The following is a 27351-nucleotide window of genomic DNA, read 5'->3' as shown; positions in this document are numbered from 1 at the left end:
TGCCACCAATCAGTGTCAACAGTTCCACCCATCAGTGTCCATTTGTGCCACCTATCAGTGCCCATCCGTGCCACCTATCAGTGCCACCCATAAGTACCCATCAGTGCCGCCTATCGGTGCCTGTCAGTGCCACCTCATCGGTGCCCGTCAGTGCAGCCATATCAGTGCCCATCATTAAAGAAAATGTACTTATTTACAAAAAATTTTAACAGAAACAAAGAAAAACTTGTTTTTTTCAAAATGTTCGGTCTTTTTTTATTTGTTGCGCAAAAAATAAAAACCGCAGAGGTGATCAAATACCACCAAAAGAAAGCTCTATTTGTGGGAACAAAATGATAAAAAATTTGTTTGGGTACAGTGTTGTATGACCGCGCAATTGTCATTCAAATTGCGACAGCAAATTCGCTTGGGCAGGAAGGTGTCTAAGTGCCTGGTATTGAAGTGGTTAAAGGAGTTGTAAAGGCAGAAGGTTTTTTTATCCTAATGCATTCTATGCATTAACCACTTCAGCCCCGGAAGGATTTACCCCCTTAATGACCAGAGCATTTTTTGCGATACGGCACTGTGTCGCTTTAACTGACAATTGTGCGGTCGTGCGATGCTGAACCCAAACAAAATTGACGTCCTTTTATTCCCACTAATAGAGCTTTTTTTTGTGGTATTTGATCACATTTGCAGTGTTTATTTTTTGCGCTATAAACAAAAATAGACCGACAATTATGAAAAAAAAAACATTTTTTTACTTTCTGCTATAATACATATCCAAAAAAATATAAAAAAAAATAATTTATTCATCAGTTTAGGCCAATCTATATTCTTCTACATTTTTTTTTTTACCAAAAATAACGCAATAGGCATATATTGATTGGTTTGCACAAAAGTTATCGCATCTACAAACTATGGGAAAGATTTAAGGACTTTTATTTTTTATTGTTTTTACTGGTAATGGTGGAGGGAAGACATTAACCCCTTGATCGCCCCCAGTTAACCTTCCCTGCCAGTGTCATTTTTACATTGATCAGTACATTTTTATAAATAAAATCCCAGATCAAATGGATGAATGGATACACGGAGCTCTGACTTGGCTTGGGTGCCCCCTGTAGCAAGCTACTGGCTGAGGGGCACTCAAAAGAGGGCTGCTCTGTGTAAAACCAACTGCACAGAGGAGGGATTGGAAATGACGCGGTTAACGAGTGTTTCGTAATATGAGCTATTATTTTTTTTTTAAATCCTGACTTGGTTTGCGAGCGTTGTCTTGCAAAACGAGCAGGATTCAAGCCTCTGCAGTGTGCAGTACCACATTTGGCCAGAGGTGCAGGGGTGCCGGTGACATTCAGAGCTGCTCGGAGCCACTCAGAAACACTCGGTTCCCGAGTGTTTCCCAGCCTTTGAGGGTTTCCGAGTGTCTCCGGCGCCCCCCACCCCACCTCTGGCCACATGCGGTACTGCATACCATAGAAGTCACTGTGGAACAAATTATCTGAGTTTCCTTTGACTTTTATGGGGAAACTCGCTTTGATATACGAGTACTTTGGATTACAAGCATTCTTCTGGATCGAATTATGCTAGTAATTCAAGGTTCCACCGTATAACTAAAAAAAAAAAAACAAAAAAAAAAAAAAAAAAAAAAAAAGAGCCTTTACAAGCACTTTAAACATGAGTAATGTTTACTAGCTGCCACTAGAATATGCAGCCTGCATCCACCCCCAGCATTCCACTGACAACTCAGCATTGCACAGCTTGAATATCCAGTTAACCAGAAAAAAGGAAAAACTGGGTACCCGCAGCAAGCCCTGAAACTAGAAAGTTTATTTTAAAATGTGTAAGGCCCAACAACATCAGCGGTCCTGGAACACTTTGACGTGCTTCTTACAACTTAGCACTCTGCTATGTAACTCCTCAAGATGTCCCACGAATGCTAATAATGTGGCAACATTTAAAAAATAAATGGAATTACTGCATGAACTTTTTCCTTCTTCTGGTTATATAACTATCATATGTTTATACCACAAAAAATGCTACCTTTCTTTGTCTCTTTTCTACTTTCTTTTTAAATCTGAAGTTTTCCCATCTTTGTTTAAACATGTAAAAATTGCATTGTTATAATATTTAAATATTTTCTAATGTTATTTTAACATATATATGTAATAACAACATTATTATTGATAAATGGCATTTCTATCTAGGAAAAAAAAATATGTGTAAAAAAAAAAACTGACAATAGAGATTTGATCAATCCCAGAGCTAAGTTCTCCTCCACAAAAAAAAAACTTTAGGTTTCCCTGGATTTCCTGCATTGTGTATTTAAAGTGGCAAACTTGATAAAAAAAACTTCACATCGCTACAGAATTAAAATTATTCAAATAATGAACTCACCAAAAAAAACACAGGTATACAAATTCATTTTAAAAAAAATACAAATAAATGAATATTTATTAGTAGTGCGGGTCTGCAGAATTCAGACAGTGGTTTGTCCAGTTTAAATTAAATAACCCATAGAGTCTTACAGATTCTTAATGATAATGTTCATTCCATTTTAGTCCCTGAATGAAATCATAACTCATATATGACAGGCAACTGTGGTCTGTTGATTTTAATTACTGATCCCAAACTGCCATAACCAGGAGAACGACATTTCTTTTGAAAACGTGGATGCTTGCTTCTTCCTTCCTGTGTACTTTGGTGCTCCACGCTTTGACCTTTGCTGCACTGTAACCTTCTATTTGAGTCAGCAGTTTTTTGTAGGTCTATGGTATTAGAAGGTTTGATTTTCTGAGGCACAGCACAATGGAATGTGTCATCATTCTCTTGGTTTTTGTTTCCATTCTGTCTATACAACCATGCCAGTGGGTCAGTTTGTAAAGAGACTAGGTTTGCATGATAGGATTCCTGTGCCACAGTTAGAACTTTAGGTTCACATACCTTCAGTGGTGATCTGGGTCTAAAACGAGTCCTCCTCTGAGCCCTGCATTGGCCATAGTGATTATGATCTGTTGTTAGAGAACTAGGCTGTGCCAGTGTTTGAATAGACTTGACATAATCTTCTAGTCCAGTGTCTGTGTGCACATCTGCATTTGGCTTTTCGTGTTGAGCTGATATCGCTATATCCTCACTGATGGTGGGTAGGTGCTCCACAGAGATCAGAAGTTGGGATCTCATTGCTGAAAGGAACAAAAAAAAACACAATAGTTATTAGAGCAATACAGTCAGTACAGATAAAAAAAAAAAAAAAAAAAAAAAAAAAAAATTATATATATATATATATATATATATATATATATATATATATATATATATATATATATAATTTCAGGTACTTATATAGCGCTGTCTCAATTCACGCAGTGCTTTACATATATATTGTACATTCACATCAGTCCCTGCCCTCAAGGAGCTTACAATCTAAGGTCCCTAACTCACATTCATACATACTAGGGACAATTTAGACAGGATCCAATTAACCTATCAGCATGTCTTTGGAGTGTGGGAGGAAACCAGAGTAAGCCCACGCAGGCACAGGGAGAACATGCAAACTCCAAGCAGGTAGTGTCATGGTTGGGATTCAAACCAGTGACCCTTCTTACTGCTAGGCGAGAGTGCTACCCCTACACCACTGTGCCACCCATTATATATATATATATATATATATATATATATATATATATATATATATATATATATATTTATTATATTATACAGTATATACACACTTGGTTTCTGTGTGTTTATTCTATACCAATCTTGTCAGTGCGGTGGAACAGCTGCAAACTTATGAGTTGACTTGACATTTTAAAGAAATATAAATATGCCTTACTACAGCATCTTATGTAGTATAAAAAAAGTATTATAGGCAAACAGATGTGTGTATATTGATGAATTATGGCTATAGCTTGAATCTGCTTGACTTTACAATTTTCTTACCTTTTGGAGGTGGTATATTAGGTATCTGTTGTGCTCCTGGTTAGTGTTGCTCTGATTGATACCAATGGACATGGTCTTTTTATAGCTTCCAGCAGCTGTCAGCCTCTCAGCTGCATTTCCCAAAATAGCATCAGCTGTGAACGTGAGTGAGGATGCAAGGAAGGTGATGTCCACGGATGTAGGGGGGGGGGCGGCGGCTTCCAGCTTCTCATTAGCTATAGAGAGAATTTTCTTTTTTCAGTTTTCCTTTCCTGTCTCACTCGAGCCACTGTGTACCAACCAGCAGGATGTTAATGTGCTCCCTGACACGTTTTATGAACGCCTCATTGCACACGTAAACACTGCCTTTATGGTATTAGATTGAGAGATACTGTTTTTTTTTTTTTTTTTTTTTTTTTTTAGCAGGCATTAAACATTCTATCACAAAGCTTCTTAGTTTTTGCTGAATGTGATCAAAATAAATGTTGCCAGGTTCTAACAAGTAGATTCTGTGCCTACTTATAATACAGCCAAGGTTGAAACTGCCTTCTGTCTAGAATTAGTGTGATAAATGCAAGCTATGAAGTAGCTTTTTCTGGGTGCAAACACTGATGGAGAACTATAAATAGATCCAAATAAGTTATAACCACAGACATGGCACAGGTAACTATAGTAACACATTGGAGATTGGATAAATAGCTTTGGTGTAGAGTTTAACTCCTTGAATGTCAAATAGTGCAGGAAAGCACAAACATAGGGGGAGACTTACTAAAACTGGTGCACACAGAATGTGGTCCAGCTGTGTATAGTAACCAATCAGCTTCTAACTTCAGCTTGTTCAATAAGTCTTTGACAGTTAGCCCCGGTTCACACTACCGCGACTTGTCATGCGATTTGGAAGTTTAACCACTTGCCGCCCGCCATATAGCAAATGACGGCTGCAAAGTGGTTTCAATATCCCGACTGGGCGTCATATGACGTCCTCAGGATATTAACCACTTCAATACAGGGCACTTAGACACCTTCCTGCCCAGACCAATTTTCAGCTTTCAGCGCTGTCGCAGTTTGAATGACAATTGCGCGGTCATGCTACACTGTGCCAAAACTAAATTTTTATCATTTTGTTCCCACAAATAGACCTTTCTTTTGGTGGTATTTGATCACCTCTGCGGTTTTTATTTTTTGCTAAACAAATAAAAAAAGATCGAAAATTTTGAAAAAAATTAAAGTTTTGCTTTTGTTTCTGTTAAAAAAAATTGTAAATAAGTAAGTTTTCTATTTCACTGATGGGCACTGATAAGGCGGCACTAACAGGCACTGATACGGCAGCACCGATGAGGTGGCACAAATGAGCAGGCACTGAAGGGCACTGACGATGGGCACTGATATGCGGCACTGATGGGCACTGGTAGGTGGCACTGATGGATGGCACTGATATGCAGCACTGATGGGCATTGATAGGCGGCACTGATGGGTGACACTGGGTGGCACTGATGGGCGACACTGCTGGGCAATGAAAGGCGGCACTGCTGGGCACTGATAGGGTGGCGCTGATAGGCGGCACTGATAGGCGGCACTGCTGGGCACTGATACGTGGCACTGATGGGCACTGATACGCGGCACTGATATGAGGCACTGATGGGCATCCCTGGTGGCACTGGCAGTGGTAGGCATTGAAGTGGGCACTGACTGGCAGCTGCCTGGGCACAGATTGGCAGCTGCCTGGGCACACAATGACATTTCCCTGGTGGTCTAGGGGCATACCTGGTGGTCCAGTGTGGATGGCTTCCCTGGTGGTCCTGGTTAGGATCCGAGGGGGGGCTGTGCTGATAAACAATCAGCACAGATCCCCCCCTGTCAGGAGAGCAGCCGATCGGCTCTCCTCTACTCGCGTCTGTCAGACCGGCTCTTCCTATTTACATCGTGATCAGCCGTGATTGGACACGGCTGATCACATGGTAAAGAGTCTCCGTCGGATCGCCGCGATGCGCGCCCCGGGGGCGCGCAACGGCTCGATATTCCTGATCACGTCATATGACGTCCGATCAGGAATATCAAACCACTTTGCCGCCGTCATTCTGTAATAGGGCGGGCAACAAGTGGTTAAGCGTGCTTCGTGGCAATCGTTGTTGCGGTGTTTCACTCTGACACACCGCAACTCTGATCTAGGTAAAGAGTCTCTGACGGAGACTCTTTACCACGTGATCAGCCGTGTCCAATCATGGCTGATCATGATGTAAATAGGAAGAGCCGGTGAACTACTTTTCCTCACTCGCGTCTGATAGACGCGAGCCGGTCGGCTGCTCTCCTGATGGGGGGGGGGGGGGGGTCAGCCCCCCCTCGGATCCTGCCCAGGACCACCAGGGAAGTCGCCCAGGACCACCAGGGAAGCCGCCCAGGACCACCAGAATGGCCACCCACACTGGACCACCAGGTATGCCCCCTAGACCCCCAGGGAAATACTATTCTGTGCCCAGCCGTCTGACAATCAGTGCCCAGGCAGCTGCCAATCAGTGCCCACTCATAATGCCTACCACTGCCAGTGCCACCAGGGATGCCTATCAGTGCTGCCTATCAGTGCCCAGCAGTGCCGCCTATCAGTGCCCAGCAGTGCCGCCCAGCAGTGCCACCTATCAATGCCCAGCAGTGCCGCCTATCAGTGCAACCCATAAGAACCCATCTTTGCAGCCTTTCAGTGCCCAGTTTCGCCTATCAGTGCCCATCAGTGCCACCTAGTGCCACCTATGAGTTCCCAGTGCCGCCTCTCAATGCCCATCAGTGCTGCATATCAGTGACACCCATCAGTGCCGCCTACCAGTGCCCATCAAGGCTGCATATCAGTGCCCACCGCTCATTGGTGCCACCTCATCGGTGCCGCCTTATCAGTGCCGCCTTATCAGTGCCCATCAGTGAAAAAGAAAACTTACTTATTTACAAAAATTTTTAACAGAAACAAAAGCAAAACTTATTTTTTTCAAAATTTTCGGTCTTTTTTTATTTGTTTAGAAAAAAATAAAAACCGCAGAGGTGATCAAATACCACCAAAAGAAAGCCCTATTTGTGGGAACAAAATGATAAAAATGTTGTTTGGGTACAGTGATGTATGACCGCGCAATTGTCATTCAAACTGCGACAGCACTGAAAGCTGAAAATTGGTCTGGGCAGGAAGGTGTATAAGTGCCCTGTATTGAAGTGGTTAAAGTCACATGACAAGTCACGCCCCATTAACGGCAATGGAACCATTCTAATCAGTGTGACTCAAGTCGCTCCGACTTAGAAAAAAGTTCCTGTACTACTTTTGGTGCGACTTCAACATGACTTGCATTGACGTCTGTTAACCACTTGACCACTGGGCACTTAAACCCCCTTCCTAACCAGACCAATTTTCAGCTTTTGGTGCTCTCACATTTTGAATGACAATTACTCAGTCATGCAACACTGTATCTATATGAAATTTTTGTCCTTTTTTTCACACAAATGGAGCTTTCTTTTGGTGGTATTTAATCACCACTGGGTTCTTTATTTTTTGCGCCGTAAAAGAAAAAAGACCGAAAAATCTGTAAAAAAAATAAATTTTTCTTTATTTCTGTTATAATATTTTGCAAATTAGTAATTTTTCTTCATATATTTTGGCCAAAATTTATACCGCTACATATCTTTGGTAAAATTAACCCAAATCGGTGGATATTATTTGGTCTTTGTGAAAGTTATAGAGTCCAAAAGCTATGGTGCGAATATCTGAAAATTGATCACACCTGAAGTACTGACGGCCTATCTAATTTCTTGAGACCCTAACATTCCAGAAAAGTACAAATACCCCCCAAATGACCCCTTTTTGGAAAGAAGACATTCCAAGGTATTTAGAAAGATGCATGGTGAGTTTTTTGAAGTTGTCATTTTTTCCCACAATTCTTTGCAAAATCAAGGTTTTTTTTTTACTTTTTTTTTTTCCCACAAAATTGTCATATTAGCAGGTTATTTCTCACACACCGCATATGCATAGCACAAATTACACCCCAAAACACATTTTGCTATTACTCCCGAGTACGGCGATACCACATGTGTGAGACTTTTACACAGCGTGGCCACATACAGAGGCCCAACATGCAGGGGAGCACCTTCAGGCGTTCTGGAGCACCCAGGCCAATTCTGACATTTCTCTCCTACATGTAAAAATCATCATTTATTAGCTAGAAAATTACATAGAACCCCAAAACATTATATATGTTTTTTTAGCAAAGACCCTAGAGAATACAATGGCGGTCGTTGCAACTTTTTATCTCGCACGGTATTTGCGCAGCAATTTTTTAAACGCGTTTTTTTTGGAAAAAAAAACAGTTTTGTGCTTTACAAAAACCAAAACAGTAAAGTTAGCCTAATGTTTTTGCATAATGTGAAAGATGAAGTTACGCTGAGTAAATAGATACCCAACATGTCACCTTTCAAAATTGCACGCGCTTGTGGAATGGCGCCAAACTTTGCTACTCAAAAATCCCCATAGGCGACGCTTTAAAATTTTTTACTGGTTACATGTTTTGAGTTACAGAGGAGGTCTAGGGCCAAAATTATTGCTCTCGCTCTACCGATTGCAGCGATACCTCACATTTGTGGTTTGAACACCGTTTTCATATGTGGGTGGGACTTACGTATGCGTTCGCTTCTGCATGCGAGCACACAGGGACAGGGGCGCTTTAAAATTTTTTTTTTTTTTTTTATTGTTCATTTTATTTTATTTATTTTAGTTTGATGCTTTTTTCCAAAAAAAAAAATTTGTGACCACTTTTATTCCTATTACAAGGAATATAAACATCCTTGTAATAGGAATATGGCATGACAGGTCCTCTTTACAGTGAGATATGGGGTCAATAAGACCCCACATCTCACCTCTAGGCTGGGAAGCCTGAAATAAAAAAAAAAAAAAAAACGATCCTGGCTTCGATCGTAGCGGTGAGTCAGTAGAAGCGTGGGGGGGGGGACATCCCCTCTCGCCTCCCGTAAGAACGATCAAGCAGTGGAACAGCAGCTATGATCATTCCTATGGTGTAGGGAATCGCCCGCTGAAAAAGCTGATATCTGAATGATGCCTGTAGCTGCACCCATCATTCAGATATCCCCACACAAAGTCAAGGACATTGTATGACGGCCGGCGGGCGGGAAGTGGTTAAAACGCTTTTTTTTTTTTTTAACGCAAAGTTGTCCATTTATACAATATTTCTACCACATAACATGTACATGCCAAAAATGACACCCCAAAATAGATTCTCCTGCTTCCACAGCCACAGACTTCCACAGCCTGGCCACATACAGAGGGCGAGTACAGCTGAGCATGGCTCTGCATTGCAGGGTATGGCGGGGTATTGCGGAGTATGGCGGGGTATTGCGGAGTATGGCGGGGTATGGCAGGGTATGGCGGAGTATGGCGGGGTATTGTGGGGTATGGTGGAGTATGGAGGGGTATGGCGGGGTATGGCGGAGTATGGCGGGGTATGGCGGGGTATGGCGGAGTATGGCGGGGTATGGCGGAGTATGGTGGGGTATGGCGGAGTATGGCGGAGTATGGCGGGGTATTGCGGAGTATGGCGGGGTATTGCGGAGTATGGCGGGGGCATGGCAGAGTATGGCGGGGGCATGGCAGAGTATGGCGGGGGCATGGCAGAGTATGGCGGGGACATTGCAGAGTATGGCGGGGGCATTGCAGAGTATTGTGGGGGCATTGCAGAGTATTGCACAGCATTGGAGAGTATTGTGGGGGTATTGCAGAGTATTGCACAGCATTGCAGAGTATTGTGGGGGCATTGCAGAGTATTGCACAGCATTGCAGAGTATTGTGGGGGCATTGCAGAGTATTGCACAGCATTGCAGAGTATTGTGGGGGTATTGCAGAGTATTGCACAGCATTGCAGAGTATTGTGGGGGTATTGCACAGCATTGCAGAGTATTGTGGGGGTATTGCAGAGTATTGCACAGCATTGCAGAGTATTGTGGGGGTATTGCAGAGTATTACACAGCATTGCAGAGTAGTGAGGGATGGCTGAGCATGGATAGATGGATGGATGGATGTCTCTGTGCAGCGCTGTGGGCACTACACATCCAGCCCACAGCGCTGCAGACATCCATCCATCCCCCTCCCCGCTCACTGTGTACCGATCGGTACACAGGAGGGGAGGAGAGGAACCGGCGTCATCAGATGACGCCGGTCTGTTTACATGTGATCGCGCCGTCATTTGACGGCGCGATCACATGGTAAACGGCCGCGATCAGCGGCCATTTACCGGGATCCGTGATGCGCCGGGTCCTCTGGACCCGGCGGTCACGGATGTGTTCGGGTGCGCGCCCCAGGGGGCGCGCGAGAGGGGAATTCCAGGAGGTTGTCATATGACGTCCTCCCAGAGTTATCCAACCGCCCTGCAGCCGTCATTCGGCTATGGGCCGGTTGGTAAGTGGTTAAAGAAGTCATATGCAAGCTGCTATGAAGTCACGCAGGGATGTCAAATTCAAAGTGCACAACTTTGAAGCTGCATCTGTGTGAACAAGGGCTAAAACCTAGAAGTTGATTGGTTACTGTGGACAGCTATACCAGATTTTGTGTGCACCAGTTTTAGTAAATCTCCCCATTGTCATACTTAACCTCTGTCAGTTTTTCCTGTTTTATAGTCCTCAACACAAAGGCTCTTATGTACCTTAAATTTAATTTGTTCCTTGACTGAGACTCCAGCTTGATGCTATCTGAACGGTGTATGCAAAGTTTTATACATTTAGATGAAGTAGTTGTGAGTTGACTTTTTGACCATTATTATTATTGTTATACAGGATTTATAAAGCGCCAACAGTTTGTGCAGTGCTTTACAACATGAGGGCAGACAGTACAGTTGCAATACAATTCAATACAGAAGGAATTAGAGGGCCCTGCTCATTAGAGCTTACAATCTAAGAAGACCATTAACGTAACATTTAACTCCACTTTTGTTTTTCAGCTAAACGATGTGCATAAAATAAGATTTTAGTTATTCTTTTGCAGTATTGTATTTTTATGTTCTGAAGAAATTGCTGTTTGTTTTACTGTGTTTTTTACACCAATTTATGAATAGGAGAGCCAGAATTCATTAAAATCAGTGGTGCAATCTCAGTACTGTAATAAGTAAAAGTTCAGTTTCAAAATCCCTTTAGAAGTGGATGAGCCTTATTGATTAGCTAACCAAAAATGAAGCTTTTTTTGTGCATACCCATTTGAAATTGGACTTCTATCTGAGAGAAGACTTCTGGGAAAAGCAATAGTTAATCACACATTTTAGAAAATTAGTTCAGCTGTAGATCAAAAACAAAGAAGTAATGTTTAATAACAATAAATTACAAAATTGTGTTGTGTTATTTTCCTTAAAGGAAAATAAATATGGGATCTCTCATTTCTGACAACTTTGAAGGTAATTTATCCTTATCCTTACCTAATTACTTAGTTGTTACTAATCCAGAGCACACATTTGCATATCATGTGTATTACCACATACAGTGCATCTGGAAAGTATTCACAGCGCTTCACTTCCTCCATTTACGGATGATGGAGGCCACTGTGCTCATTGGGACCTTCAATGCTGCAGAAATTTTTCTGTACCCTTCCCCAGATCTGTGCTTCGATACAATCCTGTCTCGGAGGTCTACAGACAATTCCTTGGACTTCATGGCTTGGTTTGTGCTCTGACATGCACTGGTAACTGTGGGAACATATATAGACAGCTGTGTGCCTTTCCAAATCATGTCCAGTAAACTGAATTTACCACAGGTGGACTCCTGTCAAGTTGTAGAAACATCTCAAGGATGATCAGTGGAAACAGGATGCACCTGAGCTCAATTTTGAGTGTCATGGCAAAGGCTGTGAATACTTATGTACATGTGATTTTTTTCATTTTTTATTTTGAATAAATTTGCAAAGATTTCAAACAAACTTCTTTAACGTTGTAATTATGGAGTATTGCTTGTAGAATTTTGAGGAAAATAATTTAATCTATTTTGTAATAAAGCTGTAACATAACAAAATGTCAAAAAAAGTGAAGCACTGTGAATACTTTCCGAATGCACGGTATACCATTATGGAACATTAATACATATTTATTTAGATTAATACAGATGTACCAGTAGAGAAAATCATTTATATTAGGAATAAACCAGTACCTTTCTTGCCATTAGTAAAACAATGCTGCTACAGAGCTCTTCCATGTGATCTAAAGCCAAAGTATGGTAGTTTTCAGTAACATGCGAATGCAACGAGTCTACTGTTGTGTAATAAGTGTAACAGCAAAGGACATCCACTGTGAAGCACTAGGCAAGGAGAAGAGCTTGCATTCATTTTTCAATGTGTTTTTTTTTTTTTAGGAGAATGCAGATAGCTTTCAGAGCTTGATAGGTTTTTTTTTGTTTTTTTTTTATTTAGGAAAGCCAAGTACTGCCTGTGTTCTTCTGCAGACAGAAAATTAATATATCCAATGAATGTGTTTTGAGAGATTAAAATGCCTTCTAGCAAGAAAGGAATAGAAGGGAAGAATGTGTGACTCTCATTTGATGCTTTGTATAGTGTAGCTCCCTCCTACTCCAGTCTCTTCAGTAACAGTATTCATAGCATAGCGACAAAACAGGCTTATGAAATCCTGGAGTAGTAGCCTTCTGCTCCTGACCTGCTGGTTGAATGTAGCAGTAATTAAATAAATATACCGTATGTACTGTATACATAGTTAGTCTGGTTGAAAAAAAGACACAAGGCCATCCAGTTCAACCCACAGAAAATACACAAATTATCGACCAGATACAGGCAGTCCTTGAGTTACATAAATCCGACTTACATATGACTCATACTTACAAACAGAGGGAGACAACAGAAAGTGAGAGGAAATCTACCCCTAGGAAGAGAAATTCATTCCTGTAAGAGTTATAATGGGAAAAAGGTGTCTCCACTGAAGCTTTATCACCAATCCTAGCTTCCATGACAACCCAAAATTTTCAAAATCCAATTGTCACAGGGACAGAAAGTGATGAAATCTTCTGAACAAGGGCACAGACAGCAAAACAAACATTACAGGGGTGTTACCCCTTCCCCATGCCATCCAAAAAAAACTAAAAAAAATCATTTTTGCCTGGAGTTACACTTAAAAAATGTACCTGTTCCAACTCACATACAAATTCAACATAAGAACAAACCTACAGAACCTATCATGTTTGTAACCCGGGGACTGCCTGTATATATTTTTAAAGTTTTTGTTTTTGAAAGTCAGACATAAAGCTAACAAAGGATTAAAAACAGAGAACAAGTCTTCCAACATACCACCATTAAGATGGGTTTAGAAATAGAAAATTTCAATGCATATACTGTAAAGCTAAACATATGTTCCAGTTGTTTGGTGGTGCCAACATTGCACTTAAATGCATAAAAATAAGTGTACAGATACACTCCCCATAAATGCTTAATCTGCAAGCTAAAGGTCTGCAGGCTTGGACCATAAGCTTTCTACTTGGATAGAAAACTGGTTACAGGGGCGTGTCCAAAGGGTGGTGATAAATAATATGTACTCATGGTGGTGACTTAGCACGTGGAGCTGAAGGACGGCTCCCTCTGGGCTCTATTTCTCTCCAAACCTCACAATCTCTCCCAAAAGTAGCAGATGGGCAAGGGGAAGCCCAAGGACAAGCAGAAATCCGTCAGGGGCCACGCCAGTGGCAATTTGGGACACATTTTTTACCCGGTCATCGGTTGCCTCCTTGAACCAGGCTAAATCCAAGATGATCTCGGCGTCCTGCTCTCCGACCCACTCTGTGCCAGCAGACATCATGCAGGTGAGCTCAAGGGGCTGCTCTGCCTCCCCTGCAGACTCTGATTGTCCCCAACGCCACTCTCAGAGCCCCTCACAAGCCTCACTGTGTTCAGGGACGGCTGGAATATGGCATCACAGATGAGATCCCTCCACACATACATGAACATTATGTCAAGCACATAGAGAAAACTTGGCAGGAGATTACAGAGCTCAAAAAAGACCTAGGGGTCCGCTTGGAGGGCATTGAAAACACCGCAGACAGCTTTCGCAACACTCTGCAGGCAAATTCTATACCACTTCCATAAAGTGTAATCTAAATTATTGCTCCTCTAGGAGACGCATTTTAGAGGTGCAGATATCCGTGTACCTAATAACTGTTACTACCCCACGTGGTACCACAGTACAAACCCACAAGCCAAATCGAAATGGGTCTCTATAGCTTTCCATAAAACGTTAGGCCAGAGGTCTTGGACTCCCTTATTGATCCACCTGTTTGGTTTATTTTTCTTAAACTAAAATCGAACTCCTCTATTTTTACAGTGGCTAATGTGTATGGACCTAATCAGGATCAGGGTAATTTCTTATCTGCTGTTCCAGACAGGTTGCTTTTCTTTGGGGGTCCCTGTTTCATCCTCAGAGGTGACTTCAACGGGGCTTTTTCACTGACCGTGGACACCTCCTCGGGTAAGTCTTCTATCCCTCATTCCACCCTCACACACATCAAATCACTTTTACATTCCACACAACTAGTGGATGTCTGGCATGTACAGCATCCTTTGGAGAGAGATTATAGCTGTTACTCAGTGGCCCATAACTCATTCAGTTGCATTGACTATTTTTCCAGTCCCTATTGGTCCTCCCCATTACCGCATCCTTGGGCAACATTCTCTGGTCTGATCACGCTCTCGTTCACCTACGTATCACACACATGCAAAGGGCCCATAGGCAGTTTTCCTGGCGCCTTAATGACAACCTGTTAAAGGATACACTATGCACAGCTTCGATCACACAGGCGTTCCATGACTTTGTCCTGGATCACAGGTCTAATGACACCCATTGGTTAAATGAAAAGCACTAAAGTGTGTGCTCCGTGGGATTTTCATAGAACATGGCTCATGATTAAAGAAAGCTAGGGCCCCTGACATTGCCCATCTTCTCTCTACTATAGCTAATCTTGAATTAACTCACAAACGAGACTTGGACCCCACTGTTTACATGGACCTGTCCAATGCTCGGCGTGACTTACTTAGGATTTTAGACTCTCATTACCTTATAGCTTGGGATAAGGCGCGCAATTACCATTACTCTCTCGCCAATTAATTTACACTGCTGACCAACAGCGGGTCTGCAACCCCCAGGGCATCTCAGTCGCTTTTCAACAATATTATTCCCAATTGTAAAACTTGCCTCCTCAGTCTACAGCTCACTTAACGGGTTCTTCATCTTCCACTATGGAAGAATTTAGCTTAGAGACCGCCCTACCGAAGGTGTTGGCTGGGGTCCTCCACCCACGCCCGTCGAACCGCCTGGTGCAACTAATTTACACTGCTGACCAACAGCGGGTCTGCAACCCCCAGGGCATCTCAGACGCTTTTCAACAAAATTATTCCCAATTGTATAACTTGCCTCCTCGGTCTACAGCTCACTCAACGGGTTCTTCATCTTCCACTATGGAACAATATAGCTTAGAGACCGCCGTACCGAAAGTGTCGGCTTCGGATCTGGACAAACCTTTGACTCAGATTTTCTGGGTGCCATCAAAGGGTTGAAGCCTGGGAAATGTCCTGGCCCATATGGGTTCTCACCTAGGTTTTATAAATGCTTTGCCCTTTTTCTTACCCCAATATTATCGGCAGCATTCAATTCTATAGATGACTTCCACTTGCCCTCTAAGGATCTCTTATCTGCCAACATCTCTATAATTCCTAAACCAGGTAAATATCCGTCTCAGTGTAGTAGCTATCGTCCAATTTCCCTCCTTAATTTAGACGTTAAAATATTTGCAAAAGTTCTGGCCAACCGATTATCCCCCCTTTTACCTGCAGTTATACATAAAGACCAGATGGGCTTTGTGCCCGAGCGAGAGGCTCGGGATAACACCACTAAAATCTGTCTTCAGTGAGCAGAGAGCCAGTGACTAAGTCACTGACTTTCTGCTCTGGCCTCTCCAGTGCTCACTGGAGTGCTGGAATGAGGAGGGGGTGAGAGCGGCTGGCTCAGCCTCTTAACCGTGCGCTGAGAGGGCGAGTCAGCTGCCAGTCAGGCATCTGGGTGGATTACAACATGAAAGCCAGGATCTCTTCAGAGCCTGGACCAGCTAAGTGACGCTTTAGCCTGCTGTCAGCTGAATGCAGGTCACAGGAGTGTACAATGAGTCCAACTAACCTAACAATATGTCTTTGAGTTTTATCCCATGCAAATATTTAATGAATTTGCACCCATTTAACTTCATGCTAACATTTTTTCCTCTTGTATGATTTTAAAAATTTGTGCTATAATCTGGGGATATTAAATTCAAAAATAAAACCTGCTGTGCATTTTTTTCATTACACATAATGTAGGTAATGTCACCTATTTAAATACTGTTATAGATGCTAGAAGTTCAATAAGCATACTATTAGGAGTTTAAAAAACCAAGCCAATGCTAAAAGGAGCTTATAAACAATAACAATGCAGTCTCACAAGAATTTTTTTAGATGATTACTTTATTTGTATCACACATTTTCATATTGTGTATTGAAAAAGTATCCAGCAGTCACTTGAGACATTCAGAAAGAGAAATTTCTCAGCCATTGAAATTGTTGCCTACCGACAACTAAACAATTACATATTTTCTGTAAAAGAATGATTAATTGTGGGACCAGCAAAGTATGGTTCACATCCAGCACACTCTGGTAATTTTCCTTTTGCTCTTATTGCTCTTGGGATGGGTGTATATTGTTATTTTAATATCACTATATTGTGAGAAAAATCACTTTCAGGTGTATTTAACTTCTAAATTAGGTACCCCACTGATAGCTATGTAGATAAAAATTTGAATGTAGAAAATTACAATATAGAAAATCTTATTCTGTGTCTATAACAGTATATATTGTGTGTATATGTGTGTGTGTGTGTGTGTGTGTGTGTGTGTGTGTGTGTGTGTATATATATATATATATATATATATATATATATATATATATATACACACACACACACAGTAGGGATACTAATTATTTGATCCCCTGCAGATTTTGAAAGTTTGCCCACTTACAAAGAAATTAAGGGTCTATAACTTTTATCAGGTGTATTTTAAATAATAGAGACAAAATATCAACCAAAAATACAGAAAAAATACATGATACGTGTTATAAATTTAGTTGCAGTTCAGTGAGTAAAATAAGTATTTGATCCCCTACCAATCAACAATAATTCTGGCTCCCACAGACTGGCTACAGTATGTGCTCATGTGGTACACCATCATGGGCAAGGCTGGAATAGGCTACAAGACCACCAGCAAGAAGCTTGGTGAGAAGGAGACAACTGTTGGAGCAATTATTTGCAAATGGAACAAATACAAAATAACCACCAATCGCCCTCAGTCTGGGGCTTCATGCAAGATTTCGCCTCATTGGGTAATGATAATCATGGGAAAAGTGAGGTATCAGACCAGAACTACACGGGAGGAGCTTGTGAATGATCTCAAGGCAGTTGGGACCACAGTTACCAAACAAACCATTGGTAATACTGTACGCTGCCATGAATTGAAAACCTGCTGCACTATTTTTTTAATGTTTGGTAGTTTTTTTTTTGCACATGATTGGTAGCACTGTTTTAGGCATGTGGCAATTTCCACAATCTGTACATGATACAGGAGGGAGGGGAGAGGAAAGAAGGAAAGGAAGGAAAAGAGAAAAAAATCTCCCCCCCTTTTTTTTTTTTGTATATGAATCTGATCTTGCCATATGATATAGATAAGAGAGAAGAAAGAGAAGAAAAAGGAGAGGGAAAGAACATAACATTTTTATTTTTTATTTATTAATTTTTTTTTTCCCTCTCCCTCCCCTCTTTCTTGTCTGAGTTGCCATTTTGGTTATGTGTACTTTTGGATACATCTTTGAATAATGTGGTGGATTAGCATAGATACTTACATTAAAAGTGATCAATTAATTATTATATCCATAAGGGGTAGAACGCTGGGTGGTAGGAATATATGAAGTAATATACGAAGTAATATAGGTAGAATAATATAATTTAGAAGAGTGGCTTTTTCACAGTTCATATTTCAGAGGGCTGGGGGGGGGTTGGATGGGCCTGGAGCTCCTCTCACGGCTATTTCCATCCACAGTCCCAAATAGGTAGACGCTCGATTACTGGGTTGAACCGGTGAGCGTTTTAGCAATATAGTGCTTTTTTTTGGGTGTTTTTTTTTTTTTTTTGTTTTTTTTTTGTTTTGTCCCTCCATGGGGGCCTTTGAAGTGTTCTCGCTCAACGCTAAGGGCTTAAACATACCGGAAAGAAGGCGGATACTCCTGCGTGATTTGCAGCGTCTTAAATCAGATATTGCATTTATACAGGAGACGCACTTTAGAAATGATAAAATACCTATTTTAAAAAGTCGACTATATCCGACGGTTTATCATTCTACAAATCAAAAGACAAAATCAAGGGGGGTGTCTATCCTCCTTTCCTGTAGGATACCGTGGTTTTTTATTGACTCAATCAAGGATCCTGGAGGACGGTTCTTGTTTGTGAAGGGCAAAATAGGTGATGTTGGGGTCACATTTGCGACATTGTATGCCTCTAATGAACATCAAGAGGCTTTTTTAGGTAAAACGCTCAAGCGACTAATGGAATTTACAGAAGGACAGTTGATTATAGGAGGAGACTGGAATGTTCCATTAATTCCAGCAGAGGATACTTCCTCTGGATTATCATCTATCTCATTTGGAGTACGTAATCGTATTGCTCAAATCTTGCATAGGAATCAACTGATCGATATATGGCGATTACTTCATCCCACAGAAAAAGACTATACTTTTTATTCCTTACCTCATAAATCATACTCCTGTTTAGATTACTTTCTGGTCCCACATGCACAACTTCATTCAGTATGAGCTGCTTCGGTAGGCTCGATAACCTGGTCAGACCATGCTCCTATCTTTCTGACATATGATCTACATAATTTTCGGATGACCAGGTCTACTCAGTGGAGACTGAATGAGAGCCTCCTTCAGGACAAAGATGTTCTAGAGGATGTAACTAAGGAGTTAGATTTTTATTTTAGCACCAATGATACCCCAGACTGTGATCCCGGAATTATCTGGGAGGCACATAAGGCAGTTATTAGAGGGGTGTTAATTAAACATGGGACTAGGATCAAACGGAAGCGTATGGAACAGCTAAATCTTTTGCTTGAAGAATTAACTACTTTAGAGTGTCGTCATAAACAGGATATGTCCCCCTCTTTAGAGAAAGATCTTATTGTTAAACGAACACAAATTTCGGATCTTCTTCACTTTAAGGCCAAAGCGGCATTACAGACCTGTAGGAAGTTTGCGTATGAGTCGGGGGATAAATGCGGGAAATTTTTAGCCAGGACAGAAATGAATGAATTACATCCCACATTTGGTCCCACCGAATAAGCCAAAGGTTACAAAACCACATGATATAGCTCAGGAATTTCAAGAATTCAATAAATCATTGTACAATCTGCAGACTAAACCTTTCACTCAAGCTCAGATAGATTCTTATCATTCACAATCGCTAATGTCCCGACTATCGGAGGCGGATAGAGATAACCTTGAAAATCCTATAACATTGGAAGAACTTCAGGGAGCAGTAAGGGCCTCCAAATTGGGTAAAGCACCTGGTCCCGATGGGTTGACGGCCCAATACTATAAGACTCTATTTCCTTCTCTTGCTCATTATATGGTCAAATTATTTAATGCTCTGGGCACATCAGCAAAACTAACAAAGGATACTATGCTTGCCCATATTTCGGTAATACCGAAAGAAGGAAAAGATCCGGCTTCCTGTGGTAGCTATAGACTGATCTCTCTGCTTAACTTAGATCTTAAACTTTTTACTAAAATTTTGGCAAATTGGATTCAACAACACATCCCAAATCTGATACATTTGGATCAGGTGGGATTTATTCCTACACGAGAAGCAAGAGACAACACTACGAAAGTCCTGAACCTGTTACAGGTAGTGAATAAAAATCAGACACAATGAGTGTTCTTAAACACAGATGCGGAGAAGGCCTTTGACAGGGTGAATTGGAGTTTTATGCTGGCAGTATTACGTCATGGAGGTTTTGGGAGTAAAATGATGCAATGGATAACTTCTGTTTACTCCTGTCCAGCGGCCCGGGTACGGGCCAATGGAGTACTATCAGATACTTTCCAGATCTCAAATGGGACACGCCAGGGGTGTCCCTTATCACCACTCCTTTTCGCCCTGTCATTGGAACCATTTCTTTGCACAATACGCTTAAATCAAGATATCAAAGGAATACAGATAGGAGAAGGACAATGCAGATGATATACTTTTCTCTCTTACGAATCCTATGATTTCGATCCCAAATCTGATGAAGGAGTTTGAGAAGTATAGTTCACTTTCTAATGTTCGCATGAATTTTATGAAATTGGAGGCAATAGGGGTTAATTTCCCTTGGACATCAATTGAGCAACTTAAACAAAACTTTAAGTTTAAATGGACCGACAAAGCGCTTACATATCTGGGTACGCTGCTACCACCCAACATAACTAAGATTTTTGAGTTAAATTTCCCCCCATTACTTCAAAAAGTGAAGACCTTATTGGGTAAATGGAAAACGGCCTTAATTCTTGGCTTGGGCGCTGCAATATTATTAAGATGAGTGTTCTTCCCAAATTTCTTTATCTGCTACAGACTCTACTGATACATATCCCATCTATTTACTTTAAACAAAGTCAGAAAGTAATTTTTTACTTTATTTGGGCATATAAGCAGTCTCGTTTACAACGCAACCAATTAACACTTCCCAAGAGATATGGGAGATTGGCAGTGCCAGATATACGCAAATATTATCAAGCGATCCATCTGAGCAGGGTAATTGATTGGAATAGACATATAGACTTTAAACTATAGGTGCAGATCGAATACGCTTAATCGCCCATTCCATTGGGAAGAGCTTCTTGGTGTTTTGACTACTTGCCTAAAGAACTAACTAAACATCCTCTTATAGGTAATACGGTAAAAATCTGTTCGACCCTGCTTCCCTCCATGGACATAACACCAGAGACTTCCCCCTTGTATCCGATACTGGGGAATGCTCTTTTCCCTCCGGGGATAGATGACGCAGCTTTTAGACACTTACGCAATATTGGCTGTATACAAGTGTCCAATTATATAAAAGAGGGGACAAGGTTGACAATACCAGAGTTGATGGAACAAGAGGGTACGTTCAGATTAAAATTTTGGAATGCTCTACAGATCACCCACTTTCTTAGTACTCTTCCAGCTCTGAGACAGTATATCAGGTCCTTCAATGTTTTTGAGAAATTCTGTTCAGAGGCGGGATTAATGGCTCATACATTGGCGGCTAATTATCGGTTATTGATCTTACCGGCGGAAACAGATGTCTTGAAGTGTGTCAGTGAGTGAGAGCAGGAGCTGGGCAAATATATCCTTAAGTTTACACATGAATCATCGATTTGTACAAAAATCCAGGAGACCAATTTCAAAATTTTTACTCGATGGTATAGAACGCCAGTGAGATTGAAGAAAATCTTCCCTGACTCCTCGGATCTATGTTGGAGATGTCAGAAAGACAAAGGTACTGTGTTACATATCTTTTGGGAATGTTCCAAATTAAAACACTTCTGGACAGAGGTTAGACGCATTCTTCAATTATGTACGGACTATACGATCCCAGAGGAACCGGCCTTTTTTCTTCTCCATGCGTCCTGCATACCAGAAAAGGTATACAAGGAATCTATTATTAGGCACCTTTTAGATGCAGCCAAGGCTTGTGTTCCTCTAACATGGAAATCATCATTACCTCCGACAATAGGGATGTGGCTGCGTAAAGTGAAGGAGATTAGTAAATTAGAAGATCTAGTTCTTTCTGCTCGATATCAGCAGGAGCGCTACTCCAGGATCTGGTCGTTGTGGAATACCTTTTTGAACTCAGAGGAGGGAAGTGCCCTCCTGGACTGCAATTGGAATAGTTAAGAGGGGTATCCAAGGTTTTTTTCTTTTATCTATACTTTCCCCTGGTTGGGCGGGCACGCTGGAGGGTTACCTCCATGGAGTTTTTTTTTTTTTTTTTTTTTGGCTGTTGATTTATAACGGTAGAAAATTAAGTGGGACAGGTCCGAGACTATAGGGGGAGCTGTATCCAAGGGTTCTGGCGAATTATAGAGTTAAGGTATAGGAGATAATATGGGGTTGTTTTTTTTTTTTTTTTCTTCTCCTACTGCCAAACGTGTGAGTTATTTCAGATGGTGATCTAGCTTACCGCATGGTGGATATAATGTTGGGTCTTAAAATTGCGATGTTTAATTTAATTTAATGTTATGTTATGTTTTTGATTTTTTTTTCTCTCCTATGTATGTTCTTGAATGTGTCCTATGATTAATAAACAATACATTTGTAAAAAAAAAAAAAAAAAAGAAAACCTGCAGCGCCTCAAGGTCCCCTTCCTCAAAAAGGCACATGTACAGGCCAGTTTGACATTTGTCAAATTTCATCTTGATTCAGAGAAATATGGGAGAAAGCGCTGTGATCAGGTGAGACCAGAATTGAGCTCTTTGGCATTAACTCGACCGTGTTTGGAGAAAGAAAAATGATGACTATGACCCTAAGAACGCTATGTCTACAGTCAAGCATGGAGGTGGAAACATGTTACAAACATGTTAAAAACATGTTAAAGTTACAGGCCGACTTTGCCACAATTGAGGGGCCAATGGATGGGGCCATGTATTGTAAAATCTTGGATCAGAACCTTCTTCCCTCAGCCAGAACACCGAAGATGGGTCATGGATGGGTCTTCCAGCATGACAATGACCCAAATATATCACCAAAACAACAAAGGAGTGGTTCAAGAAGAAGCACATTAAGGTCATGGAGTGGCCTAGCCAGTCTTCAGACCCTAATCCTATAGAAAATGTATGGAGAGAGCTGAAACTTCGAGTTACCAAGGGAGAGCCTAGCAACCTTAACCACTTCAGCCCCGGAAGATTAAGCTGCTCAATGACCAGAGCACTTTTTACAATTTGGCACTGCGCTGCTTTAACTGTTTTGTTAGAAAAAAAATACAATAAACTCTATTTTAGTCATACATTTAGGCCAAAATGTATTCAGCCACATGTCTCTGGTAAAAAAAAAGTCAATAAGCGTATATTTATTGGCCCCATGCAAAAGTTATAGTGTCTACAAACTATGGTACATTTTCTGGTATTTACGCAGCTTTCAGTTTCTGACTGCCTATCTCATTTCTTGAGGTGCTAAAATGGCAGGACAGTACAACCCCCCCCCCCCCCCCGCAAATGGCCCCATTTTGGAAAGTAGACACCCCAAGGAAATTGCTGAGAGGCATGTTGAGCCCATTGAATATCTTAATAAAAAAAATAAATGACACAAAGTTGTCAATAAATGATATATTACTCACAAATGCCATGATTATATGTGGAATTACACCCCAAAATACATTCTACTGCTTCTCCTGAGTATGAGGATACCACATGTGTGAGCCTAAAATGCCCAGATAGCACAACCCCCCCCCCCCCGAATGACCCCATTTTGGAAAGTAGACACCCAAAACTATTTTCTGAGAGATATGTTGAGTCCATGGAATATTTTATATTTTGCCACAAGTTGCGCGAAAATTACAAACATTTTATTTTTTTTTGCACAAAGTTGTCACTAAATTATATATTGCTCAAACATGCCATGGGCATATGTGGAATTATACCCCAAAATACACTCTGCTGCTTCTCCGGAGTATGGGGATACCACATGTGTGAGACTTTTTGGGAGCCTAACTGTGTACAGGACCCCAAAAACCAATCACTGCCTTCAGGCTTTCTAACAAAATGGTGATTTTACTCCTCACTACCTATCACAGTTACGGAGGTCCTGAAATGTCCAGATAGCACAACCCCCCCCCCCAAATGACCCCATTTTGGAAAGTAGACACCCCAAGGTATTTGCTAAGAGGCATGGTGAGTATTTTGTAGCTCTCATTTTTTTTTTTTTGAAAATGAAGAAAGAAAAGAAAAATGTATTTTTTTTTTCTTTTTTAAATTTTCAAAACTTTGTGACAAAAAGAGAGATCTGCAAAATACTCAACATGCCTCTCAGCAAATAGCTTGGTGTATCTACTTTCCAAAATGGAGTTATTTGGGGGGGGTTGTGCTATCTGGGCATTTCATGGCCTCCGAAACTGTGATAGGCAGTGAGAAGTGAAATAAAAAATGTACTTCCATAGAAAGCCTGAAGAACGGTGATTGGTTTTCGGGGGCCTGTACGCGGTTAGGCTCCCAAAAAGTCTCGCACATGTGGTATCCCTGTACTCAGGAGAAGCAACAGAATATATTTTGGGGTGCAATTTTACATATGCCCATGGCATGTTTGAGCAATAAATCATTTAGTGACAACTTTCTGTAAAAAAAAAAAAATTCCCGCAACTTGTGTCAAAATATAAAATATTCCATGGACTCAACATGCCTATCAGCAAATAGCTTGGGGTGTCTATTTTCCAAAAAGGGGTAATTTGGGGGGGGGGGGGGGTTGAACTGTCCTGGCATTTTATGCACACATTTAGAAGCTTATGACACACATCACCACTTGAAGACAAAACCCTTTCTGACACTTTTTGTTTACATGAAAAAATATTTTTTTTAGCAAGAAAATTACGTTGAACCCCCAAACATTATATATATTTTTTAAAGCAAAGTCCCTACAGATTAAAATGGTGGGTGTTGCAATTTTTTTCACACAGTATCGATCGATTTTTCAAATGCATTTTTTGGGAAAAAACACACTTTTTTTAAATTTTAATGCGTTAAAACAAACTATATTGCCCAAATGTTTGATGAAATAAAAAAGATGATCTTATTCCGAGTACATGGAAACAAAACACGACATGCTTTAAAATTGCACACAAACATGCAGCGGTGACAAATTACATACATTTTTAAAAGCCTTTAAAAGCCTTTACAGGTTGCCACTTACTGCCCTCAATCTGACCTTCATGGTGATACCTCACATGCATGGTGTAATTGCTGTTTACATATGACACCAGACCGACGGTTGCGTTCGCCTTTGCGCGTAAGCATGGGGGGGGGGCAGGGGTGCTTTTTTTATTATTTATTTAGCATTTTTTAGTTTATTTTTAAACTGTTCCTTTCGTTTTTTATTTTTGTAATCATTTTTATTGTTATGTCAGGGAATGTAAATATCCCCATGATAGCAATAGTTAGTGACAGTTACTCTTTTTTGAAAAAAATGGGGTCTATTAGACCCTAGATCTCTCTTCTGCCCTCAAAGCATCTGACCACACCAAGATCGGTGTGATAAAATGCTTTTTCTTGTGCATACATTGTAATGTTCTTTTTTTCATGCAGCCTGTGGGCTGAGCGAAAAAAAGAGATTGATCGGTGGGTATGCCCATCATCCACCCACCTCTAATGATGGGCATACATGCACCATTTTTTTTTTTAACTGTGTTGGTGAAATCACCTCCTACAGCGATGGAGTCGCTGATTTACGTCTCGGGGGAGCAAACATTGTTGCTGTCCAGATGAATAAATCAGTGCTGCAGCTGAATGGCGTACCCGCTAAGCAAATGATGGTTAACAATACAACAAAGTGGTAGCGGTGCCCTTGACCGGCTCCATGCGTGCTACTAAGCAAGGGTGCTAATGCATTCTGATGTAAAGGTATGGTCACCAGACACTCCACTATGGTTCAATCACAGATTATCCCACTTCGGTGTAATTCGAGATACAATAATATGGGCCAGAGTTGATATTAAGCAATTGAAAGACATAGTGGGAGGGGGGGAAACTGCTCTCTTTTGACAAATTAAAGGAAAAACATGACCTCCCAAATTGGTACTTTTTCCGTTATCTGCAACTGCGCCACACATTTGTCACAGGCACAGTGAAACTTCAGACTTCACCCCTGGAACAGTTGCTCTGTGACGAGTCCGTACAAAAGACGCTGTCAGAAACATATAAGGAACTATTCACCGAAAGACCCCTAGCACTCAGCAAATGTAGAGAAAAATGGAGTTCATTAGTTCCCAATTTTCAAGGGGACGATATGTGGGACCACCCATTTCAGGTCCTGGTATCCGCTCAGGATCGGTATATTCAATTCAAAATACTTCACAGGGTATACTATACTCCAGCAAGATTAGCCAGTATACAGTATATGACTTGGATGATGCAACTTGCTGGTGTTGTACCACCGCAAGGGCGGACTTCGATCATATATTCCGGCATTGCCAGCCAATACAGGAATTCTAGACAGGGGTTTCCAACACTATACTGGGACTGACGTCATTACCAGTTCCCATGACGATATCAGTATGTTTGCTGGGGCTGGTGGAGGAAGTGGCTCCGCTGAGAGCACAGAGAACCTTGCTTTTCCTCACTCTGTTTTATGCACGCAAAGCCATCCTCTTATGTTGGAAAAAACCTGAGGCTCCATCCTTGGCCTACTGGAAAGGCATAGTAAATAAAGTATTGCCTTTATATAAAGCCACATACTTGAGCAGAGGTTGCCCCAAAAAATTTGAGAAGGTGTGGCAATGCTGGCTCTCCTCGGAGGATACAGTGTGAGATGCACTAAGTTTGAAGGGCTAAATGTTTTCATGAGGGGAATATGCGCTGACTGAGGGACCGGACAGCTTTAGTAGTGACAGGGCGATTGTGGTTACTGCTTTATATCTCACTTAAGTCCATGCTATAAACTGAATCAGGTATGCCGGAAGGGCAATTAATTGTGTTTGACTGCCTGTAATATTGGGACATTGCACAATAGGCAAGAGGGAGGGGGAAGAGAAATGTTGTTGGGTTATTTTGTGTATTGCTATTGTTTGTAAGAACAAAAATGTGAATAAAAAGAATTTTCAAAAAAAAAAACAATAAAACAAAGTAAAATTACAGTATAACAGTAAGACATACCATACCTACAAAGCAAATACAATAAAACATAGTAAAAATAAAACATTTTTTTAACGCAATCTGTGCCTAAAAAATATATGCCGAGGCATGGGGACAATCCACCCCTAATGTTAGGAGCAAATCGCTCCTCCTCCCCTTCCCCCATGCTTCGGCATATATGCTCTTTTTTTTAACTGTGGTGGTGAAATCACCTCCGACAGCGCTGGAGTCACGGCTTTACGTATCGTGGGAGCAAACACTGTTGCTGTGAGAATAAATAAACCCGTGCTGCAGCTGAATGGCGTACCTGCTAGGCAAATGATGGTTAACAATAAAACAAAGTAACATTACAGTATAACATACCATACAAAATGCCTCTCATGCAGCCGGCTCACTGTATTTGCATTGGGAAGGTGGGCCATAGCACCGTCTGGAAACAGAAGGGCTGTGACGATCTCTTCCTGGAATTTAAGGAAGGATCCAGTCCGTCCTGAAGCTTTGTATAGCACAAA

General features: G+C 41.2%; 2 protein-coding genes across 15 annotated transcripts in view; one reads left to right on the top strand and one right to left on the bottom strand.

Annotated features, from left to right (window-relative positions):
• RASSF4 (Ras association domain family member 4) overlaps window positions 1–27351 on the top strand; it is a 683776-nt gene that overhangs the window by 425543 nt on the left and 230882 nt on the right. The window lies entirely within an intron of this gene.
• On the bottom strand, window positions 1917–4495 carry DEPP1 (DEPP autophagy regulator 1). The gene is made up of 2 exons (XM_073596951.1): window positions 3922–4495; window positions 1917–3161 (listed from the first exon to the last, which is right to left on the bottom strand). The coding sequence occupies exon 2, from the start codon at window positions 3157–3159 to the stop codon at window positions 2554–2556; it is 606 nt and encodes a 201-aa protein (XP_073453052.1). The 5' UTR covers window positions 3160–3161; window positions 3922–4495; the 3' UTR covers window positions 1917–2553.

This window comes from Aquarana catesbeiana, linkage group LG08 (assembly GCF_042186555.1).
Source record: "Aquarana catesbeiana isolate 2022-GZ linkage group LG08, ASM4218655v1, whole genome shotgun sequence".
In the NCBI taxonomy this organism is placed as follows: domain Eukaryota; kingdom Metazoa; phylum Chordata; class Amphibia; order Anura; family Ranidae; genus Aquarana; species Aquarana catesbeiana.
This window is presented reverse-complemented; position numbering and strand designations above follow the sequence as displayed.